Here is a 22,039-nt window from a genome sequence, read left to right as displayed (position 1 = left end):
TAAAAGCGAAACGGGAACTTTAGTCGTGGGTACAGAGGGAGAGAGAGAGAGATAGATAGAGAGAGAAATGCTGTAAATGCTGTAAATGTAAAAAAAATGCTGTAAATGTAGATAGAAGAGGAGAGGGAGACAGAGAGAAGGGGGGAGAGAGAAGAGGAGGGGGAGAGAGAGAGAGGTAGAGAGAGAGAGAGGGAGTGAGACGGAGAGAGAGAGGGAGAGAGAGAGGTAGACAGATAGGGGGAGAGAGGGAGAGAGAAGGAGAGAAAGAGGGAGAGAGAGAGGTAGAGAGAGAGGTAGAGAGACGGAGAGAGAGAGGTAGAGAGATAGGGAGAGAGAGAGGTAAAGAGAGGAGAGAAAAGGGGGGAGAGAGAGAGGTGGAGAGAGACGGAGAGAGAGAGGTAGAGAGAGAGGGAGAGAGACGGAGAGAGAGAAGGAGAGAGAGAGGTAGAGAGATAGGGAGAGAGGGGGGGGGCAGGGGGTTTTAATCCGATTACGGGGCTACACAGCAGCGAGGACGGAGCACGATTCTGCGCGGCTCCGCCAACTTTTTTCCTGGGATTGTAGAAGATGTAGAAGTGCGGCCGCTTTGGAAAGTTCGCAGCGGGATGCTGTGTCCCCCGCGCCGGGTTCGTTTGACCTGGGGGGGTTAAATGGTGCTCATCAAGGAGGACAGGGACGCAGGAGCCTCTTCTTCTCCCGTCAAAACCAAGCATGACCGGGACGAGGACGAGGACGAGGACGAGGAGTACGACGACCTCTCCGACCTGCCCGACACCCGGAGCATCGCCTCGGACGACTCCTTCTACCCGCTGGACGACGACTTCGCCGACTCGGAGAGGAGCCCGACCCCGCAGAGCCCGGAGCCGCCGACCTTCTTCCAGGCGTGCTGCTCCAACAACGCCCGCGCCCTCAGGGTCACCATCAGGCAAGGGGTCACGGAGCGGGAGGTCACGGAGACCGACAGGAACGGCAGGGTAGGTCAACCTCAGCACATGAAAGTGAAGGTAAAACGTCGCTTTTTCTTTCTCGCGTTCTGACCTCACCAGAACCAGGTCCGTGTCCTTCATAAAGCTGCACGACCATATTCCATAACAGTTCTTTATTCTCCGCTTTATTAATAATACTGTTCTCTGACACCAAGTTATGGGAAACTCCAGAAATGTCTGTTAATGATGGAATATCCAGTGCTGCGCCTGATTGACGACACAATAAAAGTGGGCATTACTAATTCACATTAGTAGAGAATCAAAATCATTGTTTCAAACATTGTTGCATTTTTAAAAGGAAGTTATTAATTGACCATAAACTGTAGTGTGTTTCAAATTGTAGAGCACAGTTTGTTAGGTTTACAGTAATTTAAGTTCATTTGAACAGTCGTATGAGGAAGAGAAGCTGTTCAATGTTGGAGGAAACATGATGGAGGGTAAAAGAACAGAAATCACTGTGGACGCTAGTTTAAAATGTCCCACTTGTACCTGGTCCATACAGCCTGTTTTTTAGGGTAAGCCAGCACAGTACGGTATTGCGAGGCACTGAGGGAAGTCTCGGTCCTCCAGGGGGGGGACAGTTCTTGCTGTGCTGGAGCTCATGCGAGAGACTTCCCGTGGTTTTTTACCCTTTCCCAATGGTGGGAAGGCTCTCTCTCTCTCTCCCTCCCTCTCCTTCTCTCTCACACCCTCCATCTGGGTTCACCCCTCAAGCCCCTGGGGGAGGGCCCAGCCCCTAAAAGAGGGGTCGCTCTTCTTCACACTACTCCGGAATTAAAGTATTCACAGTATTACAGCGTACAAGGCATCAACATACCACATTCGCAGCCAGTTCGTAAAGTCTCAGGGCACCTGAGAAGATGTAGATGGAGTACAAGGCATCAATGTACACCCACCCCCCAAAAAAATAGATATATTTTTATTAAGTACAAAAAAAAACAATTGCTATCTCTCTGTTAGATATTTCTTAGTTATCATTATTCATTATTCATTATTCATTTTGGACACCTAAATAAGCAAGGCACTCGCTCTTAATAACACAAGCAAATAAAAAGCAAAAGAGGTGCCCACAAGTCGAGGAACAGCCATTCCTCTGTGTGCGGGGTGCACAGGAGCATTCTGGGTAAGAGAGCATACACTAGGTACAGAACATTTTCTGTATTCCCACATATAATCTGTACATGTTCCAGGCGTATTGATTTATTTACACAGTTCAGAGGCATCTGCAAATGGGATATGAGATTAGAAAACGGAGAATAAATAAACTAAATTGCAGCAAGGGAATACTGTTTGGAGGGGAACAGGTAGAAGCGACCATTCCTGTTTTCGTGATGAGACTGATGTTGGGCTGCCAGGATATTGTTGCACATGCTTAATACAATCTCATTTCCAGTCTGTTCGGTAAGACGGGAGAAAAGAAAGTCCTCATATCTTTATCCTGGTCTGCATGAAGGTCTCATCATAGTTACACAAAATAATCAATTTACATTTGCTTTTTTGTCATTTATCAGATACCATACAGACACTCAGGGACACAATGCTAGTAAGCGGGGTTTGAACCTGTGACTATGTAGTGGAAAATGTCATTTGTTTTTGCTAGATTTTGGATTGTGGGTAATATTCTAATAATCTGAGCTGCTGGGTTTCTGATATTCATGATATACAAATGACCATATGCATTTTTTGAGATGTAATGTAAATGTTTATAGTGCAATACCAATATTTGTGATATTTTGCCCACAGGGCAGAGTGTTGTGCACAGCCCAAAATAATCATAAAAATTACGCATCTTGCCTATATGCACACGAGTAGTGTTGGAAACGATGCGCCGGCCAGTTGTGGGGTTGTGGATCAGACTGCTCCAGCCCTGCGCTGACGGAACATCTGGGCATCAACAGTTAGGCACTGACCCGCATTCTGCCTCCCCGGTCCAGAGACGGATTGGCGGTGTATTACCAAATTGAGGCCAGCGCGCCCCCTCAGTCTTTATGAAATGGCAGCTGGCCAGCCTGTAATTCGTGGAAGCCTGAGTGCACACTCTTCGGGGGCGTGCCGGGGCGGCCCCGGCGTGCCACGCCCACGATGGGAGCCACGTTAAACACACACTGCACTACAGAATCCAACCGTTCAGGGGAATAATAATGCGCGCTGTACAACAAAACCTAAATTAATAACTGAAACAAAATATACAATTAAAAATTGTTTGCTAAATTAAAATCTTTAATTGCCAATGTCATTTGAGTGAAAATACCGGAACCATTTTTTTCCGACATTTTTTCTTCAAAACTCCTTTTGACTTTTGTAGTGGACATTAGGTGTTGCTGGAAATGTTCTGGTCAAACGCTGTCCGAGCAGAATTTCCGACCTTCCCGACCAAGGATTAAACTTGGTTAAATGTCGTAAAAGTTGAAGAATCAATTTTACTTTAAAAAAGTTGAAAATTATGAGACAGTACCATCACGCTGTCCCTTTTTTCTGATCATTCTGATCGGACTGTGTGAGTTGGGTGTAGTCGCAGTTGCAGGTCAACCTAGTAATGAAACCCCAATGAAGGGGGTAATGAACATAAACCTATACGTGGTTAATTTCTGGCGAAGGATTGGCCATGTCCCTCACTTCCTCAGGGCTGCTGGACAAGAAAGCGAACGCAGCACAACCGTCCCCGCAGTCAGTGGCTCACCGGGCTTATCCTTTCTATTTTAGGAGCTGAGCGGGCCACAGATTATTCTTACATGAGAGCCCTATCTGCACTCGGCTAAGATTGGGCTGAGGAGATTTGACAAGCGTACAGTACCGGCTGCTGGAGGGCTGATCAAGACCCCGAACCTGTAATGTGACCTAAGAAGTCCCCCGAACATGGGACCAGAAAGAAAGACACAAAGTACAAAAGGTGTCTTGTGGACTAAATAAAACATTGTACTGTAGTCACATCTCATGGCTTCAGGGCTTTAATCAATCTGAGCTCAAAGTGCGGCTAAAAATGTTCTTCCGCACTGACAGGAGCATCAGTGGCTCATTGTTCACAAGGTTGCTTTTCACATTTATTGAAAGGGAGACAGCAGATAATCTTTTTCATCATGCACACTGTCCAAGATTGTGATTATGTGGGTGTTAGTAGCCTAGTGGGTAACACACTCGCCTATGAACCAGAAGACCCAGGTTCAAATCCCACTTACTACCATTGGGTCCCAGAGCAAGACACTTAACCCTGAGTGTCTCCAGGGGGGGACTGTCCCTGTAACTACTGATTGTAAGCCGCTCTGGATAAGGGGGTCCGATAAATGCCATAATAATGAAAATGTAAATAAATGCCGTAAATGCATCACTCCATTGGAAGCCAAGACTGATTGTAGCTGATAAAGTTCCTCTCTGCATGTATGCAGATATTCCATCGTTACCAGACATTTCCAGGACTGGAGGTTTCACCCATTTTATTACTATATAATAAAACTATATGTGTTTTTAAAAATACCCTGTGCAAGTGATGACATTTAAGATGAAATGGGCAATAAGTTGGACCCATAAACTTTCACACAATCTACACTCCAGTGATTTGCTTTGTTGAACAAAGTCACGGCTGTGCGAATGCAACGCTCTCCAAACACCAAGGCCTTTTACACAAGCACTTTGTTGGGATTTAGCAATGAGGCATTTGAAGACATTTTCATATTCATAAATGTCCGTGTGGCTAATGCAGCCGCAGCCGTAATGAAGGCACAGCCCGCTGGAAGTGGCTTTCTGGCTGATTGTTGCGAGCGCGTGAAACAGCAGTCGGGGGTTATTTATAGACGGCCGCCTCCAGCTGCGCGCCAGAATGATGAGTTTTGGTGACGCTGCGCTCGTCCCAGCAGTTCTTCACGGCTAAACGGGCCAGACTGACAGCAGAGATGTCAGCCAAAATGCTGCCAGGCGCAGGCGAGCGAGAATAAATAAATTCAGGTAGGATATAATGACGTCCCCAAAAACAAACAGGTCGACTGGCTTCAGCAGAAAAGGAACAGAGGAAGTCCCCTGGAATTTTATTAGCCTAGTGCTGACCTAGTCATAAAAGCCCACATGAAGCCAACATCCTGCTACTAACAGCATGGCTCTAAGCAGCACCTCGAACCTTCCCGCTCTGGCAGGACGGAAGGGAAAGGTAATGAATGTAACGAAACGGAATTAGGCAGCTAGACGTGCAAAATTATGCAATACTGTTTTGCTGCAGTTGTTTTTGCACAGACGTGCATCAGTCGCAGTGTGTGACATTAGAAAATCTAACATTATTATTGGGATTATATGCTATTCAATATTTATTTATGGCTGTTGCAACATCAAAAACCCTTACTGAGAAACTTTAGATTTATCTTCTGCAGCGAAATAATTAGCCTCTGACCCAGATGTTCAGTGGGCAAAATGCAGCATTATGTCATGTGACCGTAAACAATGCAATAATGCGCTGGTGTAGTGGGAACTGGAACACACGTTTAAAAAAACAAAAAAACAGCAGTCATAATTAACAGTTATGGTGCACTTGGCAAGTTTACGGATAAAAAAAGTGTATTTTTGTAAAAAAAGCGGGAGAATTTTCTCAGTACACGCAGTGATGAAACAGAATGTTCATATCGTGATGCAATACACTGCGATATATATCACACAGCCCACTGCTGTGCTGCTGTGCACTGCAGCCCTGAGCAGACAAACTGTGCCCGACAGACAGAGACCAAACAGATGAGCGTATGGGAAGTTAAGTTCGTAGCTCATTAAACTCTTCTGAACCTGTCGCTTTGAACCTCAGCACAGATGTCGAGATAACAAGGCCGACGCCCAAGCGGCGGCGGTGGTCGAGGGGTTAAACGCGACGACTCTTTGACGGCGTCCTGAAACACGTACGTGGCTCGGGCGAGGTGACGGGAGTGTGGGTGGGTGGAATCGGCTCGGACACACACGTCATTTACTTCCACCCTCTCTCAAGCTGCCGAGGCTACTTTCTTGCCAACGTCTACTTTCGCCAGGAACCCCCAGGGGATGTCATGCAATGGAATTATTCCGAAATAATTACACAGCAATTTACAGGTCCGGGTTTATGTGGGGCAGGGCTGACACGGGAAAACGCGTCACTTCCCAGGCAGAGTACTCGTTCTCGCAGTCATAGTACAGGAGTGGGACCCCGGCATTCAGTCCCCAAAGTCCTTCACCTGTGCAAATACAAATACGTGACGTTTGCTCTGCTCTGCTTTAGGTGTTTACTTTGCACTGGCAGCGGGGAAAACACTACGGTCACTTTTTTGTTTTTTTAAACTAAACTATCTGTATCTGGACAAACAGAACAGAACCACGTATGTATTGAAAATAACGCTCTATTCGCAAGTGGTGCGAATATTAGAACGAAATAAATCCAACGGATCCGGGCGCCTTGCATCGGTATTACACACCGTAGTGGCACTTTACCTTCCCGCGCCCCGAGCTGGAATTCCGAGCGCAGAAGCCCCCCGTGAACAGTGGAGCCTCTGTAACCGGCCGTTTCTTCCCCCTGCCTCTGCAGACAGGTCTGATGGTGGCTTGTTACCAAGGCTACGTGGACATCGTCATCGCTCTCTCCCAGTGTCCTCATGTGGATGTGAACTGGCAAGACAAGGAGGGCAACACGGCCCTCATCACCGCAGCGCAGGCAGGTAAGAGCGGTGTGTCCCCGCGTCGTTGTGGCCCGCTGTGAAGGTGGCTGCTGCTCACTTTCCCGGCTCATGTTTAGTCCATCGAGCCTCGAAAGGGGAAAACGCAGCGTTGCATCGCCGCTTGACAGCCCCGCCACCGTTACCTGAGCCCGTGGGCCTAACCGCCGAGGCCCACACTCACCGCGTCTGCGTCCACAGGGCACGTCACCATCTCCAACTACCTGCTCAACTACTTCCCCGGCCTGGACGTGGAGCGCAAAAACTGCCACGGCTTCACGGCGCTGATGAAGGCCGCCATGCAGGGCCGAGCGGAATGCGTCCGAGCCCTGATGCTGGCAGGTGAGAAAACTCGCACTGGCCTTCCAACGTCCTGAGCTCAGCACCTCCGTACCACTTGTTGCTGGTAGGACGCATTTGCGGTATCTCACACTGTGTGATATTATTATGGGATGTTTAGTGAGCGTTGTACACAACTTTCTGCTTTGTGAATGGTTAAATGCAACAGCGATTTGCGGTTATATGTGGTAGGGTGGTAGTCGCCTAGTGGGTAACACACTCGCCTATGAACCAGAAGAGCCAGGTTCAAATCCCGCTAACTACCATCGTGTCCCTGAGCAAGACACTTAACCCTAAGTTTACATTTACGGCATTTATCAGACATCCTTATCCAGAGCAACTTACAATCAGTAGTTACAGGGACTGTCCCCATTGAGACACTCAGGGTTAAGTGTCTTGCTCAGGGACACAGTGGTAGTAAGTGGGATTTGAACCTGGGTCTTCTGGTTCATAGGCGAGTGTGTTAAACTGAATATAATTTTTAAAAATATCACCACTGAATTGGGAATGATGTAGCTAAACTGTCCTCTGCATTGAAGGAGCTGACGTAGAGGCTCGAGACAACGGGCGGAAGTTGACCCCTCGGGAGTGGGCGCTCTTCACAGGCCGCTACGAGACCGCCTACGCCATGATGCGTCTGATGAAGCAGCCGTGCGCCGAGCAGATCTGTGAGAACTACAGGCCTGAGTGGCCCCTGCTGGCCACGCTGGTAGCTAAAGCCCGCGAACCGAAAGGCTGCATCCAGAGACTGTCGGAGACGATGCGTGACGCCTTCAACATCGCCAACGTCACCGACCCCGTGGACGACGGCGTCTTGGACCACATGGTGCGCATGACCACAGGACTGCGCAGCCCCTTCGTCGCCACTGCCTGCCACACCGTCTGCCCCAGCAGCCCGCCCCGCGTTGGCAAGCGGCGCTACGCCGTGCAGGAGATTCTCAAGAGGCAGCGGGTGGAGCAGCTCAAGGGCTTGGGAACAGATCGGCTGGAGAACTACAAGAAGCTCTTCCAGAACTCACGGGTCACGCTGGTGGCCAAGACCAAAGACCGGAGGGCCAGCCTGCAGCCGCGGAACCTGGACAGCAACTCCTCCAACGCTCTGGCCCTGCGGAGGACCAGTCTGCTCCCGCTCAACCTCGTGCGGAGGAGCAGCGTCCGGCCGGGCCAGGTGGTGCCCAAGTTGCGGATAACCAAAGCCCCAACACCCACCTACGAACCCGAGAAGGTCCGGCGGAAGAGCAGCGCCAAAGATGCCCAGTTCCTCCAGATTCCCAAGTGGAGATACAAAGAGCTGAAGGAGGAGAGGAGGAAAGCGGAGGAGGCAGAGAAAACGAGGCTGGCGGCCATGGCACAGACGCAACAGAGCAACACGATGAAGAAGTAGACCCTTCACCAAGCATTGTCATCAGTTATCATACTTGAAATGTTGAATTCTAATTTATTTTTGTATTTATTGTCTTTTAAAAAAAATGTGGTTCTTTTTTACTGAAGGGGTTTTATTCCCAAAACCCACAACAGGATAGAAGGTCAAGACCTTTACGCGTGCTCCATGACTGCATTGGAGCTTCAATAACACAGTTTGCAACGTTTAAACTCTGTCCTGTCCCATAAGGGCGAAGGGGACGTGCTCAGGAGCGCCAAGCAGTGCAGTTGAGCCGCTCCTAAAAAGCTGCTCTATGAATGTATTTTACAGCTAGAAAATACCTCACAGGACGTTCCTTTAACGACGCTTTTGTAATGACGTGAGGTGTGATTATCTGTTATGGTAGATGCGTTTTAGGCTTTATGACACTTCATTTCCATTTCTGCAAGAGGCTAAATCAATACGAGACTGAATGCAGCCTCATCTCATCAATATCTATTTTCCAATAGTTTTTTTATTTTTATTTTTTACATTATTTGTATTAATGTTTGTTTTTAGATGTTATATTACCCCCCCCGCGCTGCTATAAGCGGAAGAATGCACTAATGTTGCTCAACACCTATGCAGTACTGCTGATGTATATTAATGCACACGACAGGATACCTTCTCAGGAAATGCATGCATTTAGACTCTTTTTCACTTTGTCTACTTGGATGTTTGGTGGAATCTTTTTTTCCACCGCAGTGTAGCGTTGTAATGAGCAACAGCGTCATTCCACTGTCACACCACTGTGCCTCTGAGCCCAGATGTCAGCCCTGTGAACACACACACGTAGACAGAGAAGCAGAGATAAGAAACACTCTGCTCTGAACGATGGGTTAAACACTATAGGACAGGCCTCATTCAGCTACCGGAGCAGTGAAAGTACGTTTACATTAGCAGCAACATTTGGAGATCATGGTATGGTATAATGATGTGAATAAAAGTGGTACCTGCCTAGTTCTGTACAAAGATTGTGCGAGTCTGCGTTTATTATGGCCACTGTGGAGACACAAAGACTTCTGGGGTTCCAAGGTCTCATTCGGGGAAACATGGGACTGGATTCACTGAAGACAGATGCTGGAAGCTGTTTTTATAGTCTGATCTGTGGGATTTTCTCATAAGCCAGAAGGGGTTCAGAGCTCCCTCTACTGGAGAGGAGTGAAGGGTCACAAGCCCTCAACGCACACTTCAGCCACTGCAGATAATGGTAGGAGGTCCTTGACCTGGGAAAGCTCCAGTACATTCCCCAGCAGGCCAGTCGCTGCCGTGATGGATGGAGGCCTCTGCGGTGGAAACACTCGCTTCTCCGGGGGTCCGGAGCAGCCGGCGTGGGCCTGAGGCAGAGAGTGGGGAAAATCCTGACTGGCACAAGACACCTGGGCAGGTAGTATTCAGTCGAAGGAAGGCTGAGGGGATGGGGGGAGTTGTGCAGTGTGGCTATGGATGAAAAGTAGGCCAGAGGATTACATGCGGGGTCCAATTCAATCAGATTTAATGGAATTAGCGAACAAATAACATCAACGAAGTTCGCTGTGAAGACTCCAACGAAAGCAGACAACGTATTTTAATAAGCATTTATTCTGACAGCCACACCTAGGTTTATATCACAATCTTGACTTCACAAATGATTTATACAATTTACATTACTTCAAAATCAATTTGCGTAAAAAAAAAAAAAAATTATAAGAAAAAAAAAAAAGAACACATTATTTATTTCTCATTAAATACAAGCCCAAAGATTACAGGAACGTATTACTTTTGGCAGAATGTACTAGAATTTTAGTGTTGATCCTCTACAAGGGAACCTGGGCGGAAAGGGGAACAATTATTCCCTGTGAAGCTTTTGGTCTAATCGGCATGCTGAAGGTGGGGCGGGGTGGGAAAAGGACCCTTTCTGAGGTCAGTTGGAATGCTAGGCAGGGGAGCCCTGCGAACCTGAGCACTTGTGGGTGGGTAGCAGAGTGATGAGGACGTGGTCCAGGCCGGTGTGGTGTGGTAGTGCTGGGATGCGGGAGTCGTCGGGGGGGGTGACACTTCACTTGCGGGGCTGGTGGATGTGCTGGTTGATGTGGTGAACAGGGGGCAGCTTCTGCACCGCCGGTACTGGCTTCGTGTGGGCCACCTGCGCTGCTGCCGGGGTGAAGTCCTTGTCCCCCTGAGAATCATATGTGACACGAGTCACCTTTAGAACTGCACCAACTCGGACGCAAGGACATGCAAACATGGTGCTCATTTGCATAAATGTCATAAAACATAAATGTCGAAGGCTGGCCAGGTGTCCCCATTTGTGTTTACTGCACAGCAATAATGTCCCATCGTTTCATTGGGCAGAACTGTCTGGAATAAAAGCCAAAGCCTGATCCTTACAAATGCACTGCAGCCACACATTTTCTGAAAGCTGAGACCCAATAGTTGAAAGATTTCCTTTTAAACTTTGAAGATGAGGTAAAAGCCAGCTAGAAAAATAATGACCAAGAAAAACATGTTCGATCGGCACAGCATTTGTTTGTTGGCACTAAACTGACGCCGACACTTACGCGCAGTTCCAGTAACGAAAGGCCCTTCATCATCAGGAGGCGACATGCCTCACACAGGCTACGTCTAGGCTGCAGTTTCGGTGACTTAATTTGTTTTCTCACATCGAGAGTTGCGAAGAGACCGGGCTCCTCAGCCCTGCTGCTCCCACCGGCCGGTTTTTGAGAGAAGGCGCAACACAGTTAACCCCGAGGCCAAAGATCCTACGGCTCTTCAAAGAGCAGCCAGGCAACAAAGGACATAGCGAGGACCGTTCTGCCCGCTCCTGCCTTTGAAGCCCTCACTGCCTTCTACCTGTCTTCCCAGGTGGAGTAGAGAGCAGTCTGAAGAGCCCACAGCCCATTGTTAAGTCATGCCTGGGAATCACAAGCCAGTTTCTCTCTGAGGATTTAAAAATAGAAAATAAAAGTATTTCTATCATTATGATTTACAGGACGTGAATTTGAAGACGGCATTTGTTAGTCTGTTTTAATTTTGAATCTTATTACTTCTGAAAAACGGCGGTATCGTGTGGCATGAAATGGCATCTCGCTTTTTAAACGCCAGCCGTGACAGATGGATGCATTATGTCACGGCTCTTGGGGCGCAGAGCCCATTAGTACCTGTGGATGTGGGTAGTGTAGCAGGGAGGGAGATTAAGGTCAAGCTGAGGCTGGAATTGGGAGGGTGGGCTCAGAGGGTGCCCTGTCCTGCCCTGCCGTGTCCCCACATCCCTTCCGGAGCCCTACAGCTAAACTGGCAGACAGTGATAAAGAAGGGTACCGCATATACACATATATTTATATCGAGAGTTTATATAGAAACGTTTCTACACACACACACACACACCTTTAAAAAAAGAAGAATTCAGTCTAATTTGACTTCCCCAGGTAGCCATTTCCTGAGGACCAATCATATTGATCCGGAGATAGCGAAGCACTTTGGATGGATTTTGGAGCGGTTCGTTACTTCTCACCGAAAAGCTAGCCATTATCCTGGGGGGGAGATAACACTCGGCCGGGTAAAGGGGAATATTGGTACACAGCTTTTCATTCTCGGCGTGGATGAATCTATTCCTGGGTGAGCTCGCAGAGAGTGAGAGAGAGAGAGAGAGAGAGAGGATGAGAGAGTGCATTGTGTTCCCTGTGACCCAGCAGACTGAGACCTTCTCAAGGTCACTCAGGAGCAATGGCTTTGAAGTAAAAAACCAAAATGCAGTTTGTGGTATTTGCAGGAGCATGTTGACCATTTTTTACGATTATATAAATATAACCATCTGTTGAAATAATTGTATTGCTTGAAAGGCATTATGGAATCTTACCGATTCATCTGCATTTAAAAACAGTTACACTTCTTCAAATGGCACAATTAAGCGTGACACTTTCACAATCATTGTTTACATCACCATGGAAACGACAGGGGTAAATTTATCCGGCTTCAACACTACAGACAGTGTGTGTGCGTTTGATCCAGAGCCTGGCGCAGTTCTCTAAGACGCCTGCAGGAGTCTCTCGAGATCACGGGGTCGAGGCTCTGCCGTCACTTCGCTTGCGAACGTTCGATAAGACATCGTCAGGCCGCGGACAGCGCAGGTTGACTGGTGTTGTAGCTGAGGCGAGTCAACAGGATCTTACCTTAGTCACAACTCCTGAGATGACAACCGTTGGCTTGGGTGGGCTGTGAAGACAGAGACAATGTGTTAATCTTTTGTTTATATAGCACGTTGTCATTATTTCAAATGAGAGTAAATTAAATAAATGCAACTGTTGTTCCAACATTACAGACGACATGCTGAACGTTATTGGGTAAAAATGTGCATATTGTTATTAGATAATATTAATGTGCTGCATTATAAATGAACATTTCTTCTTCAGTGACAGCGTTGCCTTCTGCAGGCCTGCAGCAGACTCTGGAGTGAAAGCTGAAGTTTGAGAACAAGCCAGAAGTCTACCAGAGTGAGACTAATAGAATATTCATGGCTGCAGTTGAAGTCTGGGAACAGACAATGCCGTGGTTCCCCCCACCCCCCCACAAAACAGAGGAAGTGTAAACCATGAAGGCGGCAACCCTGTGCACATCTGGGGAAAAAAAAAAAAAAAAAAAAAGAAGAACAGAAAAAGTCTTGTCGTTGACACCTTGAAGTATTTACAGAGAATTTTCGAGAAGGTTGATGCTGTCGGAACCTTTGCCTTTTCACTATTTTGGTTGGGCCATCGTTGCTGTTTGCGTGCATTTAACGTGTTGGTGGCACCCAGAAAGAGGAATTAGCATGTGTCAGAGCGGTCAACCATCGGCCTCCTCCCATGTTTTTAAAGTAAAAGCTGACATTCTGGGTGTTCTGGATGAGTCAATTTCTCTTCTTCAAAATACAGATATTTTGTTTAAGCTATTTATGCAAATCCTGCAGATGCCTTTGATCTTACACGAGCGAACAAGCCACACGCTTGGTGTGTAGCGCCAGATCGAAAGATATAGTGCCCTGGGTCGGACACTGAATCGTGCAGGGGCAATAAATACCGCAAAATGTCTAGATAGCGGTCAGGGAGCATTCTGAAAAGGAAGAACAAACCATAAATAAAGTCCAGGCTGATGCACTACAGAAATGTCCAAACAGTTGGGCCTGTGCTGCTGCATGTTGTTACAAAAGCAACTACTTCACAACTTGCGGGGCCGGGGAGGCGCTCGCCATCCATCAGCATTATTAGAAGGAAGCCCATTTGCATGCGGTGAGGTAAATAAACCTGATATCTGGACAGCGGGCTAATGATGCCGGCATAGCGGCAGAAAGCAGGATATTAATAATACATTCTCTCGGCGGGAATGTCAGCGCATCCGTCAGACCGCCTCCTCTAGTCCAAATTATCAGCATAATTACTTTAATTCCGTTGAACGAGGAATCTCATTTACACCCTAAACAACCTGGGGTTTGGAGGCAGGAGACAACACGGAGATATGATTTTTTATAATAGCAGCATGCACGCTGTTTCAGGCATTTTATTCCTCGCTTACTCCAAACTGTCATATTTCTATTCTCTGCACTGATATAAAGACAAAGAACCGAAGGGAGGTGAAGAGGACGGAAGGCGGAGGTGTGTGTGTGTGTGTTTTTGTGAGTTTGGGTGGAAAAAAAGTGTCACACGCGGTGCTCCAGGCACCAGGCAGGGAACAAAGTGGCCTACAAAAATTCCTCAGGGAACCAATGTAGCCTGCCACCGCCTCAGCTTCCGAGCAGGAGTTCGCCTCGAGGCACCCGGAGCCATCGAGTCCAGAAATGACTCTCATCTGTTTTCAAAGGGAAAAGACGTACCTTCAAGCTGGAGAATGTGGGAGTGGGGGTGGTCAGGTCAACAATGATAATCGACCTTGACAAGAAAAATGACGCTCGTCACTGCCGAGAGTGGCCAAACGTAAGCATGTCGAAAGACGGCATCTCTTTTGCTGCAGTGAAACTTCAGTTGCTCGGTGGGAAAATGGCCTTTTTATTACTCAGAAGCTGCCACACCGCAACACACCCAACTTATTAACGCTGCAACCATTATTCTGAGGCCCTGGGAAACGGAAATGCAACATAACCAGCGCCTTCCAATGCTCCTCTTCCTGGTGAGGGTGGCACGCAGCGCCAAGATAGCTCAAGGATGATTCTCTATATGATGCACGGTACATTTTGACGACACAAGTTACTTTATCCCCATAACTAGTGGTCAGAACTATGAACAAGTATGTAGTTCTTCTCATGCTTTACTACTGGGTAGTTCAAAACTGTATAAGCATTCAGACAAAAATATTGCACCAAAGATTTCAATTTATAATGGGGGTAAACACTGTGCAAACGCTTCAATAAAATAATGTTTATGCAAAAATCTGCAACTAAAATGACCAAGATCGTGTGATGCGTTGGACAACAATGTCACTGGTTAAAAGCTACACGAGTGCTGTTGAGTTTAACATATGATAACAAGTACGGAGTTAAACTGTGGTGCATTGTACGAATATTTTAATTAAGTCTGATGCACTATTGAATAAAACATATATAAACTGAACTTTGAATGTGTAGTTATGATAATCTGCTTTAAATGTTAGTAAAACATTTACATTGTGCGAGGTAAGTGTTGTTCAAATGTCTGCAAAACTTAAGTTTTTTTCAGATTTCTCTTCTTTAAAATACAAATAACCACCAAGTCGTTCTATCTTGTTAGATATATTTAATAAATTCTTTTAGCATTTTGGTTTCATTTTCCAGAGAATTGCCCTCATGCTACTCATCATGATGGAAAGGATCACATTTTTTTTATTGTGAGGGCGCTCTCTAATCATAGATTAAGCGTTAGGCATTCTGAGAAGCGAGCATGGTATTCTGAGTGGACGGCTACTGACAGAGCAGATGAGATGTGGGGTGAGCCCATCGCAAATGCCACAAGGCATTTATTTAGATCCATCTTCTGTGGTGCAGAGGTCACCCACGGACGACTGCAGCCCTGCAGCCGGTGAGCGCGCTGGCATTAAACAATACTAGAATTTTTTTTACGGTGTCACTGTAACGCAGTGCATGCCGCAGTCATCAGCAATGCTTCCTATTTCTTGGTATTTATTGAGATGGATAATATTCAGTAATATCCTGCACATGCACTGTGAGGATTACGCTGCGGGGAACATTACGAAGTGGCGGATGAGGGGTTTATTCAAGACCGTGAAACTGAGCGTGCAATACCAGACTTAACCTGAGGAGGGCAGCAGCACTGAGCATGATGCCAGTCTGTCAAACATAAAAAAGCACCACCTCTCTGCTGAGGGAACACGAGAGGAATTGACTCCGTTGTCAACCCTTACCGCGAAGGCTGTGAAAGAGAACACTGTTATAACTAGTTTAAATATGTTTTATGGTAAATAAATCACAATATCAGCTCCAGGTCATCTGTTTTTGGTTATTAAAAGTTTGAGTGGAACCGTCACAGGAACAGGTGTGGGCTCGAAGTCTGACACAAGGTAGCAAGTTGGCAGGAGGTGGGGTGCCTGGGCTCGCGCACCCCCGGGCTGAGCTTTAAGGACTGAGGCGATTGCAGGCAATTAACAATCCGGCGCTGGCGCTCGCCGGCTGCCGTCACCATGGAAACTGCCTGGCGTCGGCTCTATTTACTGTCAACGTGTGGACGGTGATGTGGTAAAACGATGAGAAAGGTTCCTTCAACAATGGCTAAATTGGAGTGAACTTGTAGACCTGGAAGCTGCAGGTTTCTGCAGCTTCCATTAGGTCGGGCTGGAGATGAAGACATCAGGGGCCCGGAGAGCAGAGACAAGCTTTTTATTTTTCTGCAGCATCAAGGTGAGGAACCCGTTTTGACAGCCTTGACAAATGGGCGGAATCGGACTCGGATGTAATATTCTTCTGATTGACAGGCCCAATTGGGCCAAAGGCTGCCACACTAATGAGATGGATTCCACTGGGTGGGGTGAAAGATTTGGGAGCCTGTTAAAATGAAACCCTAAATAACAAATAAATAATGATTTTCATTATTTATTCCACCTTAGCCGGTGCCATAAATATAGCTGTCAAGAGACAGTCAATCACAATGTCTTGTGATTGACTCATCGTATTGGGTCACGTGTGAGACTGAATCCTTATTTGACATCAACCATCACACACGTCTCAGCAGAAATTGTTGAGGAAAACGAACAAATGTAGTGATCCAGCAGCCTGCTTTACCCATTGAGACAGCGCTCTACAACAAGAGTTGCTCAAAAATGGGCAGTAACAACACACACACACACAAAGGTATTACAACTGTTGTGGGGCAGTGGTGACATAGCGGGTAAAGAAATGAACCCGCAATCGCCAAGGTGCCACTGAGCAAAGCACCGCCCCCCCACACGCCGGTCATGGCTGCCCACCGCACACCAAGGATGATGGTTAAAAGCAGAGGACACGATTCGTTTTGTGCACCATGTTGCTGTGCTGCAGACACATACGTCTCCCTCTATTTAATGAAATAAAACCCCAGCAACTAAAAAGAATTCTTACGCATCAGCATTTTCCCAGGCTGGGATCAGTACAAGCGGCCACAGAACGGCACACATTCACCTTTCGTTAATTACATCACATGGGGGCATTAAGTGTCTTTCCCCACCCCCATAGTGAAGGTTGGGTTCCGACCAGTGACCGGCGATTCCTGAAGCTTGAAGGAGTCCTCAGAGGAGCAGGATGAAGAGCAGGCATTAGTGCCGGCCCGTAGAGGTTTCTGACTCTGTGGGCCCGCATTCGGCTCACCCCGAGCCAATCCCCATCACTCAAAAGACATTCCATTCCAGGCCTCATCCACTCCGAAAAGCCCAAATTACACTTGACAGGAGCTCCCCCGACGTGCCCGCTTCACTTGCTGCAACAAATGTGCAATTTTCCCAGCAGCCACCTGCTTACCACCCGCACCAACACTCTCTGCCCTGAAACGGGGGGGGGGCTGGTGGTCGGTGCAGACGTTTCTGGCCACGCAGAACCCTCACCCACCTCTATATGCCTGATCAAATCGGAACGGAAGCGTTCCCTACTGGCCTCTGGCCACCAGATGTGACCGCTGGACATCACTGGCCGGTCCCTTCCTGTGAAGTGGTGTGTGCGAACATAAAATGATATGCACACTCGCACACCATCCTGAATGCTGAGCAGGGTTGTTGCGGGACAAAGTGGAGGCTCACACACAGACACACACACCAATGGGCAATGTCGACTCACCAGTCCACCTAGCTGAGCAGTGAGGAGTGATGATCGTGCACCTAATATTTCAGCACCTTTATTGTTATTATGTAGGATCCATAGGTGGTTTTGAGCATTTGTCATATTAGTACTTTTGACCAACACCTTTCTTCCACTGGATTAATGGTCTGATTTAAATATATATATATTTGCAAATAAAATACCCTTAATTACTCAAGAATAGAAGCAGCGGTGTGAAGAGCACGAAACACTGTAGGCGTAAGGCAAAGATGGCTGCGGAAAAAAATCCTGAGCCTCCATGCTCAGACATTAACCTGTCCTCTGCTCCACTGTTACATGCTCCACTGTAAGTAGTCCCTTAGTGGAAATAAATGGACAACATTCAGACATAATCCCAGTATAAGTCTATATTACCAGTAGTATCTTGACACCCTGGGCCTGGTTGGGCTGTTCAATATTCCATCCCCACCTATTGCTTGTAAACTAGGAATTAGGAGCCATTAACTAAAGGACATGACAACACCAAAGATTATTCAAAACAAAAAAGTGATACACAGCAACACAGCACACGGTGCACACAGTGAAATGTGTCCTATGCATTTAACCCATCACCCTGAGTGAGCAGTGGGCGGCCATGACAGGCGCCCGGGGAGCAGTGTGTGGGGATGGTGACTTTGCTCATGCAAATCTAATTAGCATTTCATTTCAAATGAAATGTACGTTCAACAAATACAACAAATTTACAACAAGCAAAACCCTTTTTTTCCAGAACACATTTACAAGCAGCGAATCACACGGAAGCAAAAAGGTTCTATAGGCCGCGAGTTTGCTGACTGATCATTACCGCGCGAACTAAGATAAAATCAGCGATGGAAAGATTTGCAGCCCTAACGTGAGGTGTGTTGCATTGTTCTGACTGCTGCTTGTGTCTAGGGCTGTGCCTCTCACATATAGCATCAGACCACTCGGCAAACCTGATTAGTTAAATAATTAATCACTGAGTTATTTTTCGCAGACACGTCGGTATGCCGGAGATCGCGTGGCGCCTGAACGCTATCAGCCATGCTATGGTCAAAAACCTGTATAAATTGTCATAAAGATATGGGATTTCTGTTAAAACCAAAATTCCTTTATGAAACAAATGATTATGTAATAAATAAAATGGGTAAGCATATTATTTTATTCATGATAAAAACTTTATAGTAAAACCACCGGCGCAAAGGTAGCATGAAAAAAAAAAAAAAAACTTCGCCTTCAAAATGCCCCACATGTGAAAATGCCCTCTCCACCAGCTCCGAAGCGACACCACCTCTTTCGAGAGGACAGGGGAGGGCTGAGGACCCCCCTTTTAGCGCTGCTCCGACAGGTCCATCAAGATCCTCCGGCCGCGGGCGTCCCGCGCACGTCCGGCTGCGCCCAGATAAGAGCTACACCCGCAGCACCACTCTGCGGAGAGATGGGCATCAGCAATCAGCCACCGGGGCTGATGGGGGAATTAGAGGTGAGAAGTAAAGCCATCACAGCCTCCTGCGGAAAGGTTAATCCGGCCCACCGGACCGACGAGCTCCCAGCCTGCAGCCCAACAGCGCAGAGAATGACGTAATAATGAAGAGGAGAAAAAAAAAAAAAAAAAAAACAGAAGTACGGGACTTTCAAAGTCAAGAAATAAGAGTTTCCTACAGATAAAACCAAGAACCCTGAAGCCCACGTTCAGAAGGAGCCCTGGCTCCGTGCAGGAAGTGCCAGATGGGCCTTCGGATGAGATAAGCTCCGCTTTCACACAGGAAATATCACCCACGGACCGTGCGAGCAGCACTCCCGCGACTCCTGCCCTCTCGGAGAGCTGCTGGGACACGGGCACCTGTGCCGCCGCAATCTCGAAGCACCGCGGATTCGTCATTCCTTTTGGAGGAGCACCAGGGGGCCTTTAGAACTCTAGCCGCTGAAATAAACATGTTCTGCCGAGTGCTATGGGAAGAACACAAAGACTTCTGAAAAGCAAGATCCAAACGAATCTCAAGTCATCAGATGGGACCGTGAGTGGAGGAGGGGACAAAAAAAGGCTGGGCTAACTTCAAAAGCGGCACAGAAATGTGTAATCAGGCCAAACTCCCAGTGAATGTGGCATGTTTGCTTAGGTGTGTGTGTGTGTGTGTTGAATCCACTCGTGAAATCCGTACATTAGCCTTCTGCACACTACCACCCACACACGTGGGTGTTAGTAGCCTAGTGGGTAACACACTCGCCTATGAACCAGAAGACCCGGGTTCAAACCCCACTTACTACCATTGTGTCCCTGAGCAGGACACTTAACCCTAAGTTGCTCCAGGGGGGGACTGTCCCTCTAACTACTGATTGTAAGTCGCTCTGGATAAGGGCGTCTGATAAATGCTGTAAATGTAAATGTTCTGCACACAAATGTGCTGCAGTCCCACCAGGAGAACAGTATGTGAGGGTGGTGGTAGCCTAGTGGGTAAGACACTCGCCTATGAACCAGAAGACCCAGGTTCAAACCCCACTTACTAGCATTGTGTCCCTGAGCAAGACACTTAAGGGGGGGACTGTCCCTGTAACTACTGATTGTAAGTCACTCTGGACAACGGCGTCTGATAAATGCTGTAAATGTAAATGTAGAAGACAAATGGCAGAACTAGCGGCGCTTTGTTTTTAATCATTAATGCATTTGAATATTATGGAAAATGTTCATTAGTTTCTTCGGTTTCTTTAAAAAAGGCAAACCTCGTTATATTCATTTCACATACTGTTTTATGTTGTTGAGTAACCTCTAAGAAATCTGAATAGTACGGGATTTCAGGTTTATTTTTCCTACAAAAAAAAACAAAAAATCTAGAAATGTCCAACTTGTGAAAAGTATATATAGAGCGAACAGTTGGTCGGACTGTTCCTGAATTACACGAACACCCCCGCCCGCCTGGAGGTCCTGGGCGCTCCTTACCTGCTGCTCTCGAACTCTTCGCCGTCCTTGTCCCTCTCCTGGACAGGCTCGCTGGTGGACTGGTGCTTCTGTACAACTCTCATGCCACCCACCTTTACTGTTACAACAAGCACAACATCACATGCTGAGGTCAAAAGGTCACGCGTCGCCTGTCACTGGTGTCTCGGTCCCTCTAATAAAAGGGGCGGGACTGCAGAACTAAGTTTATTATCTAGACTCTGTTTTACTTTTCTTTTCTTTCCTGGATTCGCTGGCTGCGACCCATGTGCCAGAAGACCACGTACGGCTTCTGTTATCAGATCTGGCTGCACTTTAAACGGGTCAAGGGTCAATCACAAAGCAACACGTCAAACAAAACTGCTGGAACGAACGGGGCTAAAGCACGACCCTGCACCGAACTGGAACTTTTACTTAACGAGGCTTCCGTAATTAACGTGAAACGAACGCGCAAACGAACTATTTCGCCGCGGCGGATAAAGGCGCAGGGACGGTACCAGCAGGAAGGTGTCCGGCTCGGGTCTCGCTTTTCTCTTTGGGAGGAGACGACATGTCTGCCCGGACCAGCTCGCCCTTTCCTCGGCCCCGACACCAATGTTGACTCCTGCTCAATTCGTCAACGTGGCTTTTTCCTGGTCATTGTTTGGCCAGCGTGCGTGATGACGACAGTGCGTGAGGCCGGCCAATGGGAGCGCACGGAGACGCGTGACGTCACGCACGTTTAATACGGATGGTCAATTGGTTCATAACACAAAATAAAACGAATACACGTTCTGCTGGACGGATAGTTTCCACGGAAAACGTTTAAAGCTGTTTTAACAGTCCGAATGTGCATCTTTTCCATTATATTTACCACATTTACATTTACAGCATTTATCAGACGCCCTTATCCAGAGCAACTTACAATCAGTAGTTACAGGGACAGTCCCCCCCTGGAGCAACTTAGGGTTAAGTGTCTTGCTCAGGGACACAATGGTAGTAAGTGGGATTTGAACCTGGGTCTTCTGGTTCATAGGCGAGTGTGTTACCCACTAGGCTACTACCACCATTCAAATGATTTAATTGTAATGTAACGCACGCTTTTTTTATATGAAGTGAAATGATTGTCATTGTGAAACTACTGCAGCACAGCACACGGTGACACAACAAAATGTCTCCTCTGCTTTTAACCCATCACTCTTACTGGGCAGCGGGATTTGAACCTGCATCCTTCTAATTAAGGCGCCGCTTCCTTAACCACTAGGCCACCACTGCCCCAACCAACCAACCAACAAACAAATAAACAAATCTTTTTTCTTTTTTTTCTTTCGACCAATTGTTGTGTATGAAATGTGCCATAGACTGGGAATATCATTACTGAGGCCAGTGTTCTTGTGGAAGGCATTATGAACCATGAAGCCCTTGTGGTGCAATCACTGACAAAAGTGCCTGCGCCTGGGTCACATATCACCACTAGAGGGGAGACTTGCTTTTTAATAGGCACCC

At 47.3% G+C, this 22,039-nt stretch overlaps 2 protein-coding genes across 2 annotated transcripts; one reads left to right on the top strand and one right to left on the bottom strand.

Annotated features, from left to right (window-relative positions):
• Window positions 1-499: 499 nt before the first annotated feature.
• On the top strand, window positions 500-10,106 carry ankrd33ba (ankyrin repeat domain 33ba). The gene is made up of 4 exons (XM_028965903.1): window positions 500-974; window positions 6,511-6,640; window positions 6,839-6,979; window positions 7,516-10,106. Exons 1-4 carry the CDS (start codon window positions 651-653, stop codon window positions 8,358-8,360), a joined length of 1,440 nt encoding a protein of 479 aa, XP_028821736.1. The 5' UTR covers window positions 500-650; the 3' UTR covers window positions 8,361-10,106.
• Window positions 9,942-21,220, bottom strand: dap (death-associated protein). The gene is made up of 4 exons (XM_028965904.1): window positions 21,052-21,220; window positions 20,558-20,654; window positions 12,530-12,572; window positions 9,942-10,536 (listed from the first exon to the last, which is right to left on the bottom strand). Exons 1-4 carry the CDS (start codon window positions 21,104-21,106, stop codon window positions 10,417-10,419), a joined length of 315 nt encoding a protein of 104 aa, XP_028821737.1. The 5' UTR covers window positions 21,107-21,220; the 3' UTR covers window positions 9,942-10,416.
• Window positions 21,221-22,039: the final 819 nt, after the last annotated feature.

This window comes from Denticeps clupeoides, chromosome 2 (genome assembly GCF_900700375.1).
Source record: "Denticeps clupeoides chromosome 2, fDenClu1.1, whole genome shotgun sequence".
NCBI lineage: Eukaryota > Metazoa > Chordata > Actinopteri > Clupeiformes > Denticipitidae > Denticeps > Denticeps clupeoides.
The sequence above is the reverse complement of the archived record's forward strand: the minus strand, read 5'-3'. Positions and strand labels throughout refer to the sequence as shown.